Raw genomic sequence first — 20,979 nt, forward strand, 5'->3', positions numbered from 1 at the left:
CAGGCCAATTTAAAGAGGACACAGCCTGATCAAAGCTGTTTTGTTGTGAGGTCACGAGCATGCAACAGTAATTTAAGTAATTAAATGATGCAAATTAAATCTTGTATTAGTTATGATAAAAATGGCACATTTGAAACATCAGTGACAGGACTCACCACTTTGAGCTCTGGTACGGAGCGACTGAGTGTCCACTCCTGACTGTTGACAAAGGCATCTGTAACAGAGAAAGAGAGAGATCATTATAAATGTGGTCATGCCCTTCAGTTCAGTCTTATTTACAGAACCGTTCTAGATGAGTGGTTCACTGATCAATACACACAGCAGAGGAAAAGACAGTCAAACAGACCCAAAATGGAACAAAGTTCCATAGCATTGTATAACAAAATTGGAACAAAGTTCCATTTTCATTTCCATGTTAAAATACAACTCTAAAACTACACTACAGAACACAACATGTCTGTGTTCAGGTCTTTTCAGCAGTGCCAACGATCAAATATGTGTTAATTAGAGCCCACAGTGCCTACACGGCCCCCACGCTCAGCTGCACAAAACGTTTCACATTACAATAGAACAATAGTGGCTAAAGGTGTGCACTGTGGGCTCAAACGCTCAGAGGACATCTAAGAGAGCAGCAAATAGCCTAAGCCTGCAAATCCATGACTCCAGAAGAGTTGTTAAGGTTTACATATGGTGAGAGTCGGATCATTCTCTATTATCAAAGAAAATGCCCATGGCGATCAATGTTAGACACAATGCTAGATAACAATAGAGTATGGCGTTAGCAATGCCAAAGTCACAAGTTCGATTCTTAGGGAATAGATGAACAAATCAAATGTTTATATTGAATGCAATGTAAGTCAATTTGAATAAGAGCACTGTCTGCCAAATGAGCAAATGTAGACAGCTGTCTTGTGTCTTCTAAAGACTGGAATACACTACATGACTTCTAAGATCTGAATCAATTATAAAACACATGGCATTATGCACTTGCAGACATCATATATGGTTACAGAGGAAAAACTTATAAAAGACTGAAGATCACACAGTACCAGATATTTGAGTCACTCCAAACATAAACTTTTGCAATAACATGCAACACTGCTTGGAGATGCATGACAAACAAAAATGTGTAATATAGACTAAAAGAAATTATGAAAGGAGGATTTTCTGTGCAATCGGTCAAATCCAACTGCTAACTCCAACTTTGTCTTTCAGCAACAATCGATGACACCTCCAGTCTGCAAGCTGGGGCAAAGATATAGGCAAAATTCATGTAATGTGTACCAGCCTCAAGACAGCACCTTCAATGAAATGAAAGCTCATTTATAACTAATTTGGACAATCTTCATAGGCTGCAACTCTGAGCACCACACAAACGGCCCTCCAGAAAACTGTATTTATGAGGAAGCCTAATTTTGAGTGAAATTTCCAGACCTGAAAAAGTTATGTAAATTAATAGAATGTTAAATATTAGCTCTAAAGTATTTTATTGGGCAAGAATTATAAAAACATACATTCTCATCCTTAATCTTTATCCAGAAAAATCACAACAATTGGTAAAGTCATGTAAATTTAGATTTGGAGTCAGAAAGTAGGCCTGGGCGATATAACGGTACACCTCCTTCGATAATGATATAAAAAATGTTCGATATAGGCACGTGCTATGAGTGACGCAGACAGCACACACAAACACGAGGGCTGTGCCATGTGATGAGGAGATTGTGAGTAAAGAATGAATATTAGTCGAATTTAAAATAAACATTTGCATTTGAATGCAAAAATAGTACAATCCAATGTTAGATGTGCATCAGGGAGCATCATCAGTGGAGCACGAGATGCCGTGATGATGCAAGTGACGTTGTAGTTTAACGTTTTGCTAGTCTAGCCCACGAGATGCGCAGTTGCTGCGTTATTCATTCAAAATATTAGAGAAATATAGAAGCTCAATGCGGATTCAGGGAGCAGCATCAGTGGAGCACGAAATGCCGTGATGATGCAAGTGACGTTGTAGTTTAATGTTTTGTTAGTCTAGCCCACGAGATGCGCAGTTGCTGCGTTATTCATTCAAAATATTAGAGAAATATAGAAGCTCAATGCGGAGAAGATCTTGATTAGGTTAAAACCGAAACCAAGCCATTCACACAGAACGCATATTCAGCGCATTTTCTAGACGGAGAAATGCGACCGCTGCACTCGCGTCTCACACAAGAGATGTATAGAAAGCCATGCAAAGTTAAAACAGCTTAAACTTTTAGAAAACATGTCGCAAATTTGTGGAGGTTTATTCCTTTTCACTGCGTCTCATGTGTTTTTAAATGCAGTCTGTGTGAATGGCGCTTCGGCTCTTTGTATTAAGCAATGCATAAATACGTGATGCTGTTTTGTTCATAATTGTTTATGCAATTTATGAAATTATATTTGATTTATATGAGTTAACTTAGACGTAATGCACGTTTTTTTATAGACTATTACTTCCTTGCGTTGAACATTTTAAATGTGCTGCATTATTTTGCTCATTGCGCCCTCCTGTGGCCTGGGGAGACAAGCCAAAAGTTTAACCTATTTAATCTGCATATAAAACATTAGAAATGAGATGTTTAATTTTTATTTTGTTTGTTTTTTTGTTTAATTTAAAAATACAGTGGTTAAATGTAAAAAAAAAAATGTCTATTGCTCTGTTATAAAAAATGTCAATAATTATCGATACCGAACGATATGAAACATTATATCGTTGATACATTTTTTTAGCTATATCGCCCTATCAGAAAGGCTGACTCAAGTATATTACTATGCTATCAGTGTTATTAATTAGCATACAAATACGTATCACAATCATCTCATTAGCGTTAAAACTGTATACACAAATATTGTGTAAAATATTATAAAATAGGCTGCATTATATCAAAACTTTTAGGTATTTGATGAAATAAGCATATTAACAATATATTTGTCTAAACCCATCCACCATATTGTCTGATTTGCCTTATCCACAATTTGGCCCAAACAAAGCAGCTTACTTTTAGAAACTGTTTTTACACAGAGTGTGCATATGGTGTCTTAAATGTTGTTTAGGTAGGAAACGTATTCGATTTTGGGACCCTGTTTTATTCTTTATTGTGTCCATCTCCATGCACAAAGCAATGCATGCTTTGCTTCCATCTTCTGCTCAATGATGTCAGATAACAACAGTCTATAATTTCTCAAGAGACCCATACTAAACACACGCTAATGCTAACATAGCCTATATGCATAACCCTTGGGGATTGCCTCCATTGCCACTTTTTGAAAAGGCTAGCAGATGAAGAATAGTGAGGAAGAGCCTTTGGGGGGTTGCTTCATATATTCCATGTGGCGACCCTGAAAAGGCCACAGTGTCTGAGATCTGAGGAAGGTTAACACAATCTGCTACCCACATAGAAAGCATATATGAAATCCGACAGGGTATTAAAGAAAAAAATAAGGATCGACTGAACATGGTTTCAGGCATTATTTATATGTGGAAATAAATCTAATATGCACTGTAAAAAAAACGTTTTAGGTTTTATGGTTTTAACTTAAATTTACAGTTAAATACCGTAATTTCATTAACTGACAATGTTAATATACCAACCTATTTAAGTACTGAAATCTGTTTTGTACCTTTGTAATACACTGATAACCACCAAATGCAGGTGGTGATGAGAAAGTCACATGATGAACCAAAGCCCATCACAAGCAGCTTTTAAATAATAACATTTATAGAAGGTGCACAGTGTCATTCACACAAACGCTAAACACCATCATGGTAACACACATGAAACTGAAATAATGCAATAAACATTCATTTAACAACATTAGTTGTAACACACAACCCTAATATACAAAACTGATAAGAAAAAACTAAGAAGAAACAGTTATTTCAACAAAAAAACATCAAATTTGAAATGTAACGCAGGGAATTCTGGGAATGTCAATTTACGGTTATTCACTGTAAATTATACGGTATTTTTCACTTCCAAAAACGGTATACTACCGTAAAATTTATGTCCAATACATGTAATGTCAATACAGTTTTTCACCGTATATAGTAGGGGAATTTACCGTTAACCATTTAACAGGTTTTTACTGTAGCATTTTTACAGTCTTTTACCGTTAAATTCACGGTCATTTTTTACAGTGTGAATCAAGATATATGCATTGGCATCTGCCATGTAAGCAGACAGATCAGATATATTCCCGTCAAAGAGAGTCGTACATCATTGAAAAAGCAAGGGTGGCAAATGACGTTAACTCATATGGATGCTTTTCCAGGTCAGTATGTCTACCTTGGATTGTTTTACCAAGAGTATAGTGTAAATGCAGATAATTAGGCATCAAGACCTGCAGCGTAAAATGCAGTATTTGAGATTACTGGTCGATAGCCATGTCTGCTTAGCCAATTAACAGAAGTATTTATCTTCCTTCTTTTTCAGTTGCAAATTTTACTGCCAGCTTTGAACTGACTTAAGCTGAATACGAATAACTAGAAACTAATGCCTTCTGAAGTTGAACATATTTCTGATCACATTTGCACAATTGACACTTATTCATCTGAATTGTCAACAATATTGGAACTGAATTGAGCTGAATAAAGACACAATTATCTTCTGTATTAGCTGAAATTAAATTTTTCATAATTAATGAATTTTACAACATTAACACTTATGTTTCTGTTTATTAGTGCAAAGCTACTTTGAAACAATCTGTATAATATAAAGTGCTATATAAACGTGACCTGACTTTGTCAATGGATAGTAAACTATTTCTGTCTCCAGTTTTTTTGTGAAATTTGAGTATGTGTTTTAGGTAAACTGGATTTATTTTCATGTCAGCATTTTCATGTTGTAGACATCTCATGTACTAACACTGAATTTTATTAAGCATATGTGACCCTGGACCACAAAACATTAATTAATTTTTATTAATTGAGATTTACACATGGTTTGTTAGGATATGACGATATTTGGCCGAGATACAGCTATTTATTTGAAAATCTGGAATCTGAGGGTGCAAAAAAAAAATCTAAATACTGAGAAAATCACCTTTAAAGTTGTCTAAATGAAGTCCTTAGCAATGCATATTGCTAATCAAAATAGTTTTGATATATTTACAGTAGGAAATTAACAACATATCTTCATGGAACATGATCTTTACTTAATATCCTAATGATTTTTGGCATAATAGAAAAATCTATAATTTCGACCTATTCAATGTATTGTTGGCTATTGCTACAAATATATCCGTGTTACTTATGACTGGTTTTGTGGTCCAGGGTCACATATATTAGAATTAGCCTATATCATCATCAGGCAATTAAAAACTCATATTTCAATCACTATTAAGCATTATCTTTAATAAAACCTACAAAAAAAAACAAAACAAAAAAAGACAATGCAAAACATAACCGGGAAAAACAATCCAAACTTACAATTAAATATATACTGTAGCTTAAAAATAAAATAAATAGCCTATATTTTTTGATACATTGTATATTTTACACGAACATTAAAAAACTAATTTTTAAAATGATACAGTTAATTAACTTTTTATTGTCCTAAAATGCTAAAACTAAACTAAAACTAAAATAAAAACACCTGATCATGTGAACATATTTTTGTTGCATATCTTGAATTTCAAGGGAAACCTCTAGCTGAAATAATTCTGGCAAGTGAACCTCATCTGCATTTGAATGTTTAGTAAACACACAGTTACTTCACAAATATGACAATCATGTTGTCACTTTAATGTCACTGAATCTAGGACGACACAAAAATCAACTTTAGAACGGAGAACAGCCAAGATATTCCAGCAGGTGGGCTAATGAGTGGTGTCTGTGTGCCCTGTGGGAAGCTCATGTGTCTTATTTAAATGCTCTTATGCATTTGTTTATATGTGTATGTAGAGTAAGAGTCATTTCAGCGTTGATTCTTTGCAGCCAGTTTCCCATGACCTGCCTGGACCCTCCACCCCCTCGCTGTGAGCTGACCGATTTCAGAAGCACACTTCCACCACCCACTCTGTGTCGGGCAGAAAATTACGACGTGATGGAAAAAACAGAACAGTGAAATTAGAAGGACATTTAGAGGAAGTCCCTCGATTTACAATAATTCTGCATAATGTTACCAGGGTCAGTGTCTTGGTGTCTGTGATGACCTGACCCAGATCAGGTCCGTTTATTCTGCTCAGCTTTTGTCCTTAGGATTCACCCTCATTTTAAGAACTTGCAGCTTTTAGAGAGTCTCCTGAATCATTAAAATCCCACACACCCAATGTAAGCATCCTGAGGGGACTTGGAGAACTAGGCCAACACCAGTCCAAAATCGACACCACGAGGCTCCATCAAAGATTCAATTAGGATTTATGAAAGCGGAACTAACACACAAAGCGCAATAATGAATGTGTCGGGTAGCTTGGCAACAATCAACCATTACACAGCGCTCAAAGGCGCACTTGGCGCAAGTCACAACTCCCAAGGACATCCATCATCATTCGGTCAGGATGTAAATCTCTCTCTCTGTCATGAAGCAGCTTTTCCTCTCCTGCAGAACAGTGAGTGTGTGTAATTCGTCTGAATGAGACGTCTGGTATGAGATCCGAGTTGCTTGATTATATCAGGTCTCATCTATATTCATCTAGAGCCAAAATCTTGACAGTCATCAAAGTCTGATGCATTTTGCAGCTTATTCCGTCTAAGAACTGGCCTAATTAAGAACAGGAAGAAGTCGTCAGATTGGAGCTTGGCAAAAGCTCTTGCCATTTATATGTGCAATATGCATTAGGGTGCTTTCCAGCATGAATTTAAGTTTGCAGTTAGTGTACAGCAAAATATTGACAAGAACATGTCTTACTATTGAGTTGTTCTTTTGAGCTGCACAAAAGAAAAAAGAAATGAAACTATGGTGTGACCAGTGTAGCCTATTTCATGAGTAAATAGGGCCTTTCGCACCGCTTTAATTCCAGAACTAAATGTACAGTACTAAAGTACTGGGATGATTTTGCGCGAACCATTTCCCAGTACCATTTAAAGGGTTGCATTCGCACCGAGAGTGTGTACTATGAAGTGACATAAGCCGGTTGACAGCGACGTCATTTGTGCGTGGCGTTCAACAACGGAAACAAAGAACAACAACATTAACAACAGGAGGATGGAGGACGCTGTGATCGGAGCTGAGTTTTTGTTGTGTGCCTCGCGGGTTTCACAATAATGGACATGGAAAGTCGACGTATACATAAAGCGATTGAAAGAACAGAAAGGAGGACTAAGAATCTCCAACGTCAACTGGCAGTGCTACATTTGCTAGAAGTGCCTGCACTTCAGAGTCCGTCCAACGATCACTGTTCTCCATACTTGCAAAATAAGTTGACACAATGTTTACAGTATGTTTACACAGCGTTTTAAATCATGGCGGGTGAGGGCGTTTTCGTACGCGTTTGGCCAATCAATGTATACTTGCGCAGGGCTCTACGCTTATTTTTCTTTTTAGGAGCACTTATGCTCCTAACTTAAAAAATTTAGGAGCACAGTCAAAAATTTAGGAGCACCTTCTAATCAATAATCCAAAATTTGATAAAAAAAAAAATTGGCCTTCCCTTTACGAGGTGATATTCGACTCCTTAAAGTGATTTACAGTGGAATTTTACCTTTGTAATGACATTTTTCTAACTTTATTAAAAGTATGTGTCATCTTTTGTCAAATTTTTTTTTATTATATTTTAGAAGCTTTTTAAAAATTCTAATTGATACCATAGAATAAGAACAAGTAGAATAAGAAGAATAAGTTACCAATCAAATGAAATCAGTATTACAATTAATTTGTACAGAGGTGGCACAGAAGAACACAAAAGTGGCTTGTAGGTGTATTTTCAGACATTTAATGAGGATCAGAGATGGCATGAGAGCAATTAAATCCATAAATTCATGTTGAGATTAATGTTTAAAAAAAATTTGAATATAGAAATATTGAATGATTTAAAGAACTGAAAAGATACTTTAAAAATTTAACTAAAACTGCCAGCAGGTGGCGACAATCATTGATTTTATCACTGAATCATTCATTCAATTGATTCATTCCAACGGCTGATTCATTCAGAAATGAAGCAAGTGACAGTAATCATGAATCACTGACTCACGTTTAAAAACGCAGTTCATTCGTAACCGAGACACCGCTGTGTTTGAATGGAGATTGACACTTTGTTTCAAACTATTTTCTACGACTAAATAGAGCAAAATCAGACAATAGTGTTATAGTCAGACAATGTAGGTCACTTAATATTCACTTCTTGTCTATTGAACTGTTGTATCCTTCTCTTTCTAGCTTGTACTTATTTGAACAATGTCTAAGAACTTGGTATTACAACCACTTCTTGTGTCTGTTTGCCTCTTTAAGAAGAATCGCTTTATGTATCCCCCAATTGTAAGTCGCTTTGGATAAAAGCGTCTGCTAAATGACTAAATGTATTAAATCAGGATCACATTTACAAACTCCCTTAAAAATCATTCAAAGCTGTCACTCATCTTAGCTCATCGCGATCTCATATTTATAATCAACGAAGCTCTCTACACTGCGCAATGAATCTCTTATTTACACCCTGTCTACACTTTGCTTATGAAAGGATTCATAAGATATGTCTGTGATACATTACTCAACGCGGCAAAAACACGTAGAAACCTTTGAAACTCCCCTCAGCGATCACAATCACAAATATGATGAAGATCTGGTCAGTCGCACTGGTGCTCCTAAATATTTTTTCATAGTAGTTTTCAGTCGCACTGTAGAGCCCTGTTACGTCACGATTAGTACCAGTTGTGCTGGTTAGACCCTGCTCCGGAGTAGGAGCTAATTTGAAAAACGGCAGCAGCAGTCTACTGGTCAACGAAGCAAATTCACACAACCAACTGAACATGGTGTGAAAACAATATTTTTTCGTTTTAATTTTTTAGGATTTTGTTTTTGTGGATTCAGTTTTAATGGTTACAATAAATTTTAGTAATCAAAAAGTATTTATAATTAATTGAAATAATGAAGTTTATACAATTTAGCAACAATATATTAAAAGTTTAACAAAAAATAAATAAATTTAATAATCCATTTTAATGGTTTAATTAAATTTAATAATCAATAACATCTAATAATGTCTGCTTAATTCATAAAACTAAACTTAAATAGCAGTCTTCTTGAGCTTTAATATTTAATATATGCCATTCTGCATTGTGATAATTCTGTGAATTCGTCTGCATTTTCGGCATCATGGAAATCATAGGATCGCAAAAAAATCTGTTTGTGGAAATCCCTCGGCATCATGCGAAATTGCCACTTGTGAGGACTCCTATTAAAATGATTCGATTTCACCCAAGGAAATGAGCTGAATAGCGGTAAATGTGATCACACCTTTAAAAGTCAAATTACATTGGAATCCATCTCACGGTATGGACAAAAACTGTGATGCTTCAAAAAAAAAAAAATTCTTTTTAGATGTTCCACAGAAGAACGTTTTGGAAGGACATGAATAAATGAGAATTGTCATTTTTGGATGAACTATTCCTTTAAGATCTTAGACGGTCTCACAGTTGAGGGTGTGCTTTCTGAGCTTAACACTAGTCTGCATCTGTCCGATTCAATATGAAACTGCAAAGTAAAATGCTAACACAAGTTCAGGTCAAGACGGGCCATATTAGAATTGAAAATGAGGAACTGCCTCAGACAAAAAGGCACACATAAGGCTTGCCCGGTTGGTTCGAGATTGTTATAAAGAACACAGTGAGAGGCAGCTACAGTAAGTGCATGTGGAGTCAGTGTTCTGTGGAGCCTCAGTTCAATTCACTTAGCTCTGAATGCTGCCAGAAACATGACTTACTGCTGTACAGTACACTCTGATCATTTGATGGAGGTTATTGGAGAACCACCCTCCTCCCTCACTTTACACTCATCTCAAGCTCTCTCATCTCATTCCCACCTCACCCCATCGTTCCCTCCAGACACTGAGAACAGCATGTTTCATCTCCTCATTCACTGCAGCTCCCAAAATAGCTTTGTGAACACAAAAGAGACACACGCCACACTACCTCAAATTACTAAGATTCACTTTCACTCCAATTTCCACTATCAACTATCATCTTTAATAGGGTTGTGTATCGTTTGAATTTGATTCATTTCTGATTCCGATTCTTATCAATTCCCAGTTTCGATTCCAATGTCAAAAGTCAAACATTTAGATATCAAACATATTTACTTTGTGTGTCTTTTTGCAAAACATTAAATTGCTGCTGAATACTATGAACAAAAATCAGCTGGCTACATAAAAACTGGACTCAATTAAGAGCCGTTTGTGTGCAAAATAGTGCTGCAAGATTCTGGATAAATTGAGACTTTGTAGTTCTCTCACAATTCTGAAGAATAAAATATTAGACAACTAAACAAAATCTCATGGAATTTATGAATGGAATGATTCAAGGACTCACTCAAGATTTACTTGTCTCATTACTGGTAGAATCAGTGTTTTTGAATGAATCTCTTGAATGAATGAATCAAAGACAAGTACATTTTTAATAGCCCCTTTTCACCACCTAAAAATAAAGGATGCGCACACAGGAATTGGAATTGATTTTAGATTCCCAACCCTAATCTTTAACAAAGAAACCAGCAAATAATTGTATTCCTGCATCATGCGTCTATGTTTAACTGACTGCTGGTCATTGACCCCAACAGGGCAAATGGAAAAAATCCAGTCCGTCAGCCCCCCGCTGCTCCTCTGACACACTGGGCTGCATTGTTGCCCCTCTGTTGGACTGCACTGGGGCTACTGATGGCTCACCCATGCGCCACTGCTCCCTGGACATCACTCTGAAACAGGATGTTGTTACAGCTGCTTCCTGTTTCCTAGGAGGGGCCTCAAGTTTCCATTTTCCCCAGTGTTCCCAGTGCAGCAGGGTCGCTGTGGTACCAGTTCATTGACCTGCATGCTGTAGTCACTGCTTTGGCTGAATCAATACGCTGCCACACACGAATTGAACCAGTTCTCATTGACACACTAGGACCCTTTGGCAGTATGATCATGATCATGACGTCTAAAGCCGTTCAAATGCCGATTCTTGGCAGAAAACAGATCAGTTGACAGTACTTGTGGCATATTGTTGATAAAAAATATATATATTTTTTTAAAATGGAAGTAAATGGGCCCAACCCAACAGACGTGGTAATACTGAAGCTTCATATCACTATTTAAATCCTGTGAATAACAGCCTAAATTAAACCTGTTCATCATACAAACCACTGTGTTTTTTCAGAAGACAATTAAGGGAGAGTATTAAATATATCTAGGGATGCACTGATCCGATATTCATATCGGGTATCGGCTCCGATAGTGCCATTTTTCTCGGATCGGGTATCAGTCAGAGAGGGCCGATCCAAATCAGAGATTTTTTTTCCCCCCGATTGTGCAAATTATTCTGTGTTACTTCTGAAGCCATACGATAGCTTATTGTGAGCTATATATGAATATTTAATTCCTTACATTAAAGTTCACACAAACTCTTTTCTCCGCTGTGGCTGTCAGTCATTCGTTCAGCCTTTAAACCCTGGTCGCGTTCGGTTACAGCAGTCAGCTCGGTAAAGCTCTCTCCAAGATCATTCTGTGTTCCCATTATAATGTGTGTCTGTGAGAACAAAACACGGGCGTAGAAAAAACTATCAATTGTTTTTAACGTGCACAGTAACCGAAATTTAAAACTGTTAAAAGAAAGGCTCAATAACTGTTGCACAGATATAATACACTACGAATCAATTTCTCTTCCCTTTGTGCTTTGCAATTTTTAACACGAAGCGCTTACAATGTACACATCCGGTGTGCAGAATGATGCGCTTGAAGCAACATGGCGTCACAGCCTGAGTGACATTCACACATTGTAAGCGCTTTGTGCTCATAGACTGTATAAAAACAGTTCGTGCTGCACTGTATTTGTTGTGTCCTATCGTATCTATCATATGTTGTTGCCTTATTAAAAATATGCTATACATTCAAAAGATGTATTTTAATTTTATAGTATATACTTAAACATATATATGAATGTTTTTAATGAATGGATTTTATAATACAAATAGCAATGTGCAACATTTTACCATATTTAGTGCAACACTTATTTGTTCCCCACAAAATATAGTTTGTCTATGCACTGTCTAAATGTTTGGATTTCTAAAATTATTGTGCACTGATTTTTCTAGAATAACTTTTGCTGCCGAATTATCCACTAACCTAGTTTATGATACATTTTTGTCATATTATAAATATACATAGGTCTATATTTTTTCATATTTATTGTTCATTTTCTTTTTCTTTATAATGAAGTAGTCTGTATCTAGTAGATTGTGAAAGAATGATTATCAGTTCCACACACAGAGATATATAAATTCTACATTTATTTAAATGGGGGGAAAAAAAACTTCACTGGTATCGGATCGGTATCGGTTTCGGCCAATACCGAACCCTAGGTATCGGAGGCGAAAAAGGCGGATCGGAGCATCCCTAAACCTAACAAGATCTACATATTAAGCAGAGAGAAAGTGAACATACTTACAGCTATATTGTCCTGTGGGTAATAAAAATAGAAAGAAAGAAAAAAAGTGTTACAACCAATGCTGCAAGAAGCACTAATCAGTTTAAGTCCAAGTCTCTAACCACCAGAGACTACTGTATGATGTAAATCCAGTCTCTACAGAGCATAATGCAGTTAAATTAAATGTATAAGCTGACGAAGGTGGGAGTGTATCTGTGTCATACCTCTGTCTTGGATGCTGGGTGATCTTTTTTCATTGCTGAACTGTTAACAGCATTCAACAACCTACACAAAAACACATCAGGTAATCTGTGACGGTAGTTATCAACTGGTTTGCATCAAGACAACAAGTACAGATCCAACACTGACTGTACCAAGAAATGGTTTATTGTGCAAAAGTGGAAAAAAAAATCTGGTCTTACTGGTCTTCTTTAAAGTAGGTGAACCCCACAAATGGCAGCTGATTGCCAACGAAGGCTTTGGATGTGGGAAAGGTCTCTAATTCTCCTTTATCTTCCTCTATCTCATCGAAATTACTGGTGTCTATGTCACTGCTCAGCTCTGGAACCACAGGTGCTGCAGCTGGAGAGAGAAAGGACAAAAAAGGGTAACTGTGCGTTTATAACAGCTGATGTAAACAACACTGATAGTAGAGATGATAATAATAATAATAATATTGCTCATAAATGTACACTTCTACCTCACAGTCTTGCTTTGTCTTTAGTTGGGTAACACTGGAATGCGAATGTGTATTGAGCACAGTTATTATAGTTTTAGAACTTTTTCGTTTTCATTTTGTTTTTTATTTTTTTATATCAGTTTAAATATGTTTGTTTTAATGGGACATAAATAGCTGAGGTGTGCACTAATATTAATACTGAATACGAATACTAAACATATCTTCTGCAAAATGTCATAGTTTCTAAAGAGAGATCTGTTACAGAAATAATACACTTTCAAACAACATCTAAACTAACTAAATGGAAAGTTTTTGGACATTTAACTGCATGTTAGTTGAAACTAAATGCAATCAGCAGAATGATGCGCTTGAAGCAACATGGCGTCACAGCCTGAGTGACATTCACACATTGTAAGCGCTTTGTGCTCATAGACTGTATAAAAACAGTTCGTGCTGCACTGTATTTGTTGTGTCCTATCGTATCTATCATATGTTGTTGCCTTATTAAAAATATGCTATACATTCAAAAGATGTATTTTAATTTTATAGTATATACTTAAACATATATATGAATGTTTTTAATGAATGGATTTTATAATACAAATAGCAATGTGCAACATTTTACCATATTTAGTGCAACACTTATTTGTTCCCCACAAAATATAGTTTGTCTATGCACTGTCTAAATGTTTGGATTTCTAAAATTATTGTGCACTGATTTTTCTAGAATAACTTTTGCTGCCGAATTATCCACTAACCTAGTTTATGATACATTTTTGTCATATTATAAATATACATAGGTCTATATTTTTTCATATTTATTGTTCATTTTCTTTTTCTTTATAATGAAGTAGTCTGTATCTAGTAGATTGTGAAAGAATGATTATCAGTTCCACACACAGAGATATATAAATTCTACATTTATTTAAATGGGGGGAAAAAAAACTTCACTGGTATCGGATCGGATAAATATACATAGGTCTATATTTTTTCATATTTATTGTTCATTTTCTTTTTCTTTATAATGAAGTAGTCTGTATCTAGTAGATTGTGAAAGAATGATTATCAGTTCCACACACAGAGATATATAAATTCTACATTTATTTAAATGGGGGGAAAAAAAACTTCACTGGTATCGGATCGGTATCGGTTTCGGCCAATACCGAACCCTAGGTATCGGAGGCGAAAAAGGCGGATCGGAGCATCCCTAAATATATCTTCATTTATTTTCCCAAGATGAGTGCAAGTCTTACGGATTTGGAATGACATGTGGGAGAGTAAATGATAACAGAACTTTCATTTTTGAGTGAACATTGTATTAAATTGTATTAAACCCAGAATATTCATTTTAGCTGATGTTTCTGCCATTATTTGTAAACTACAAATGGACCATCACTTTTAAATCGATTGTCTAAAACAATCAATATTCAACTTCATCAGTACCAACCATATGGTCTCCTGCAATGCACCAGGCTTCGTAAGTTTCCTGACTCAGTAATACATTCTTAATGAACATAAACCTCCTACACACGTGCACATCACGTGCTGAGACAGCAGAAGAAAAGCTGAGTCTGTCTCCTAGATTTTACAAGCTACATAAGGTGAACATGCAAGCTCCATGCTTTAAATGTATCCACACATACTGTGACAATGGAAAGTCTATTTCCCTCACACTGTGTTTCAGGGTGTCACCTCCGCAAAGACAGCAGGAGATAAGAGTGTTTAGCAGAATGTATCTGCTCTTCATCAAAATGACACAGAGGAAGAGAGAGAGGAAGGGGGTTGGAAAATAAAAGACATAGCAAGTTAGTGATGGAATAAGCAGGGGTGATATTTCCACATTGTGGTAGATAGATTATCCAGTGTAGCACAGTTAAACATGTGTTTTGTGTCCTGGCTGCCTCTGTCTGTCCGAAGCACGACCTGTTCTCTCTCAGGCTTTAGTGCGTACATATCAATGCAGTATTCCAAAAACAGCCGAACAAGGTGTGTTTGTACCTGTGCCAAACATATAGGGTGGGACTGAGAGGGACATAAACACTGCCTACTCACACAATTCTGCAGGCATCTTTTCAAATCTATTATTTATAATTCTGTTAACTGAAAAAAAAAAAAAAGAAGTATTGCTCAAAGGTAAGTGGCATGCATTGTTGTGCATTACCAAAATGTCATGAAAGTAAATTTATTATGTATGCAATATTTTGGGATCTGACTTGCAGCGTTAATTTTTGCCATATTCCCTTTAAATAACCAAAATCTACTTTAAATTTAATCTTTTGTTTTGTTAAGTCATGTTTATTTAATTTCAACGAAATAGTCAATGAAAAATTACATCCGTTGCCAATAAAATGAAAAATATCAAAAACGTGTTCAAAGGTAACAGACCAAACTATCAAATTTTTCAACATTACTTAAAAATTGTGTACACATTCATTCATTTTAACGCATTTAACATTATATTATATATTAAAACTATTCTTATGAAAACATCCTGAAATTCTAGCATGATAACGGTTTAAAATAGTGTTTTAAAATGTATTTAATTATCATCAGGGTGCATTTTTTTTTATCTTTGACAAATGCAAAAAGCGTGAAAATTAGTGCTGTGTTCAAAATATCGATACGACGATGTATCGTCACAGAGATTTGACGATACAAGTATCGATACAGCTGGCCCTGTATCGATATTGTGGCATGTGTGCAGCAGTGGACCGTGCTTAATTTGTTAAAAATTTTACGACGTTTAAAATAGAGCAGAAAAGTGTGAGGTTTCTTAAAAAGAATGAATAGCGCATATATAGGCTACAACCAGGTTTAATCTGGCTGCAGGGGAAAACAACTGGGTTGCCTGATATAAAGAGACGTAATCCCCGAAAACGGAGCTTCACACTTGCGCAATACGAAAATATCTGCTAAGTGTGCTACTTATCTTTGTCAACCTGGCAACCGTGTGCACACGCGCTCTCTCTCTCCACTGTGGATAAACACTGGTTAGCTTGCAGTTTAGCGATCTCCACTTCAATATTCTATTCTCAGAAAAGTGTAATTCATCAACTGTTCATTTACGACAGACAGAGAGAGAGGGAGCGAGAGAGGCGGTGTATGTATGAATTACCACCGTTTTGCTGCGTTTCTCTATTAACAGCAAAGATGTGGCTTTAATTCCTTTAGAAACAAATGATGCTACCAGCTCCTTGTTGAGAAAGATAATGTACCTCTTGAGCGATTAAGCTATTTAGTTGATAAAACTGCGGGGCAGCGCTAAAACGTTTGTTCCTGAATGTCTGAGTGTACGGGCTTACATTTCTGCCACAATTCTGCGCGCGAAAGATCATATTTTGAGCGCACAAAAGTGCATTTTGCATGTGCGCGATCTGAGTTTTGTGGAGAAAATGTTCGTTTCGCAAAGAAAAAAGTATTTTGAGCGCACGGAAATCAAATTTGCATTTAAAATACGTTTTTTGGATGTGTGCAGACCTTCTCTTTTGCGCGTGCAACGTTTCACTAGCTTGCTCACCGGATGCCCCCCTCAGTGCTCGCTAAATGCCAACAGCTCGCGTGCTCAACACAACCCAGCGTTACAATGTGCCATAATTCCAGCCAATCAGAGACCGAGGCTGCTAAATTCTGATTGGCTGCCTTGACAACCAATCAAAACATTTCTTGCATTACCTCGACAGCAGAAGAGGAAAAATACAGTGCATGCATAATTATTTTATGCAAGTTGATATTCTGATTATATTTTTTTCCAAGCACATTTTACCAATTCCAAACGACATCAATCTTAATAACTACTATTAATCTTGTATTTAATCATTTATAATTGATATATAATTATTCATGAAGGCTGAAGTGAAAAATGTCTTATATTCAGGTGTGCATAATTATTAAGCAGATTTTCTTTTACAGATAAAATGAGCCAAAAAAGACATTTAACTCAGACTGAAAGTAAAAAATTATTAAATGCCCATGAGAAATATTCAAAACTAATACAATACTAGAAATTGCAAAGTGAATGCATAACCATTGGACAGCAAAATGCTCAGTGGGTCAGCAGGGTCAGTCAAAAACATGTAGTGAAGAAAAGATGCATGTTAACTGCAAAATAATTAGGAATTAAGGTGAAGAATTAGGTGTGAAATCACCAGGAACCATTTAGTCTCCAGCACCACCATTTTCCAGAACTGCAATCTACCTGGAGTCTCCAGAAGTACAATGTGTCAGGTTCTCTGAGACTTAGGTTAAGTATAGAATCCTAAAAAATTACCCCTACTTAATAAGAATCACATACTGAAGTGTAGTAAAATGCTTGAAAACTGATTTTATATATATATATATATATCTATATATCTATCTATCTATCTATAGATATATAGATATATATATATGCTTTATAGACAGATAAGTTGAGAAGGACCAGCACCACATCCTTACCACTGTTTGAAGAATTTATCTTCCGGAATCTGGCAGTAAGTTTTGGGAGTTCATTTTTAGTCCATCTAGACATTTTATCTGTAGAAGATAACCTGCTTAATAATTATGCACACCTGAATAAGCCATTTTTCACTTCCAGCCGTCATTAACAATAATATATAGATTATAAGTGATTAAATACAAGATTAATAGTAGTTATAATTATTGGTAAATTGTGCTTGGAAAAAAATAATCAGAATATCAACTTGCATAATAATTATGCATGCACTGTATTTTTCCTCTTCTGCTGTCGAGGTAATGCAAGAAATGTTGTGATTAGTTGTCAAAGCAGCCAATCAGAATTTAGCAGCCTGATTGGCTGGAATTATGGCACATTGTAACGCTGGGTTGTGTTGAGCACGCGAGCTGTTGGCATTTAGCGAGCACTGAGGGGGGCATCAGGTGAGCAAGCTAGTGAAACGTTGCACGTGCAAAAGAGAAGGTCTGCACACATCCAAAAACGTATTTTAAATGCAAAATTGATTTCCGTGCGCTCGAAAGACTTTTTTCTTTGCGAAACGAACATTTTCTCCACAAAACTCAGATCGCGCGTGCAAAATGCACTTTTATGCGCTCAAAATATGATTTCGCACACAGAATTGTGGCAGAAATGTAAGCCCATATGAGTGCGGCCGCAGCGTGATCTGTATGTGTGACTGAACTTAACATCAAACTGCTTCTGTTTCACACCAATGCTGTCACAGACGTGCATGTTCGGCTAGAGTCGCTCTGAACTCGTGCATCTTCGGAAGCGGAGCTGCGCGGAAAGTTACAAAAAATGTCGTGCACACCGTCACGCGAAACAACGTCGCGCACTCAAAGCGAACTTGCGGATGCGTAGAGTATAAATCAGCCTTGAACGCGTGTGTGCGTTAGATGCAGTGAAGACAGCGCCTTAGTTTAGAACTCTTCTAATTTTTTTTTTATTGTAGAGATTGTGTTAATTTGTGCAATGATAACCTACCAGCAATGTAAATGATTTTTTAAATATATTAGAATGAGTACATTATAATATAAATTTATTAGAACAAGTACATTATTATTTATGGGCTTAAAAACAAGATGCAAACAATCAGAATATTGTACCTGGTGGGGAGTGCACAATGTAAACATGAAACATATGCCATTACTTATATTGTACTGTGGTACAGTTATGGAGGCCCTTCATAATGCAGAGGTCAGCTGCCTGCTCTGCCAATAGTTAGAAATGGCACTATAGTAAGCAATGTTTAATAAACAGTTGTTTTTCTAAACTCTGCTGAGGTGAAATTCAGTGCAGTCATGTATCGTGATGTGTATCGTATCGTGGCATGTATCGTATCGTGACTTTGCTGGTGGTACACAGCCCTAGTGAAAATGTGTCAGTAATTTTGTTGATGAGCTTAACACTGGTTTTATTTACTTTAGGCTGGTTCTGTGCACGCATTAATAAATTACTGTGCTGAATTAGCAGCTTTATTTTAAAAAAAATTTTCACTGGTGTTTGCGCCAACAAGGAAAAATACAGCATTCTGTATCATGAACCCATATGCATTATGTGCATTACACAATAATGCATTTAGGAAGAAAAACCAAGAAGTCACAATCGTGGGACACAACATAGTCTATGCTTTAATTATATCACATGTACAGCCACAGTAAACAAGATGCGCTGACTGAAACCAACAAGGATCTGATGTGGTTACACAGAATGAAAGCCACAGAATTGCCTCTACTTATTATATTTCTATTGGTGGGTCAAAGCATACATACAGCTGTGCGCTTATAGACAATCTAATGTGGAAGTAAATCTATGGGTGAGATTTCCGGTTCATTAGCCACAATAGGTAAATAACGAGGAGAATAACAAAGTGCAGTAAACTGTAAAACTGTTTGCACTACAAACCAGTGTGTTCATAATTAAGATAATACATTAAAATAATATGATAAGACACACCAATTTTCAATATCTAGCAGCAAAACGAACTGTTTTCTACAGCTAAAAATAGCTGGAGGTGGATGAGACCGGAAGCTATACCCATAGAAGTTACAAATGGCCGTGCCCATTTTTACGTCAAGAAAAAGGTGGATAGACAATCTCCTTTTGGAGGCTGCACAGACCAAAGCACAGACAGTATGTAGCGGAGACGGGTCATTGATGTTACAATGAATGGGAGAAATTAGAATGCTCTAGTTTACAATATCTTTCAATACTCCCACCTTCCAATTAAAAGAATAAATCGCCAATGATAAAAGAACTAGTGTTGGGCGATATGCTCAATTTTCATATCGTCCTATCATCAGCCTGTGAGATCGCCGATACACGATATTATAGTGCTAATTTATTTATTTACTTAGTTTCATTACCGGAAAGTGAACCAACTCCAGCGTAAGGCTAAAAGCAGCCTAATATTTTTAATATGACTGAATTTGTATTTAACATGATAACAAATAGAAACATCGTAAGTTACCAATTATAATGCTTACATTTCCTCAGTTGTTCAAAAAGCAGCTACAGAAAATGAGCGAAGAACATCACATTACCAAATAACATCATCACAAGCTAAGTCTAGCGTGAGTTTATGCACTTTAAAAACACTCCCGTTATAATTAGTGAATCTACACTGTGATTAATAAATCTCTTATAGGCTACTTACATCGCACGTACATCTGCATTTTGTTGTTTATGATGAGAGAACTCACGAGTCAGAATTCAGTCAGGGCACGCTGAACAACAAAACCCTGCTGTTCAGCGATGACTCATCTGAACGCCTCTGATTGGCCATTGCATTCATAAGCTCAGCATAATAGTGTGTGATTGGTTATAATAACGTGCAACACTGTAGAAACACAGAAAAAGAAATATAATGCAACAAATAAGCCCCAATATTAATTAGATAGTATTACTATCCTGATAATATTAATAATAATAATACAATTAATAATTATAATAATAATCATCTTGCTATCGTCAAAGGCATCAGCCACAGGCGATATCTCTGACTACCCCAAAAAAGAACCAATAATGGCTCATTTAATTCAATCTGAACTGTACTTGCATGACTGGAAATAGCTAACTGAATGCGTTCCCAAGATGGCCGCTGAGTGAACTGACTTGCCTTGAAAGGGACGTTGATCAGTTTATAGACATTGATTACGAACAAAGATTCTGACAAACTTTTGTACCTGTTAAGCGTGCACTTTACAGACTTTTGCAATGAACAACTGCAATAAAGGTTTAGTAGGTTTGCAATAGAAGGTACAAAGGGATGCATCCAAG

The 20,979-nt window shown here is 36.2% G+C and overlaps 1 protein-coding gene across 5 annotated transcripts in view; it reads right to left on the minus strand.

Moving 5' to 3' along the window:
- Positions 1–20,979, minus strand: part of agap1 (ArfGAP with GTPase domain, ankyrin repeat and PH domain 1) — a 202,847-nt gene that overhangs the window by 92,261 nt on the left and 89,607 nt on the right. For all 5 annotated transcript variants that reach the window (XM_016273617.1, XM_016273616.1, XM_016273620.1 and 2 more), the window contains exon 2: positions 156–214. In XM_016273617.1, the coding sequence (XP_016129103.1) occupies positions 156–214 (59 nt within the window). The remainder of the gene's footprint in view (positions 1–155; positions 215–20,979) is intronic.

Source organism: Sinocyclocheilus grahami, unplaced genomic scaffold, assembly GCF_001515645.1.
Source record: "Sinocyclocheilus grahami isolate Dianchi unplaced genomic scaffold, SAMN03320097.WGS_v1.1 scaffold80.1, whole genome shotgun sequence".
NCBI lineage: Eukaryota > Metazoa > Chordata > Actinopteri > Cypriniformes > Cyprinidae > Sinocyclocheilus > Sinocyclocheilus grahami.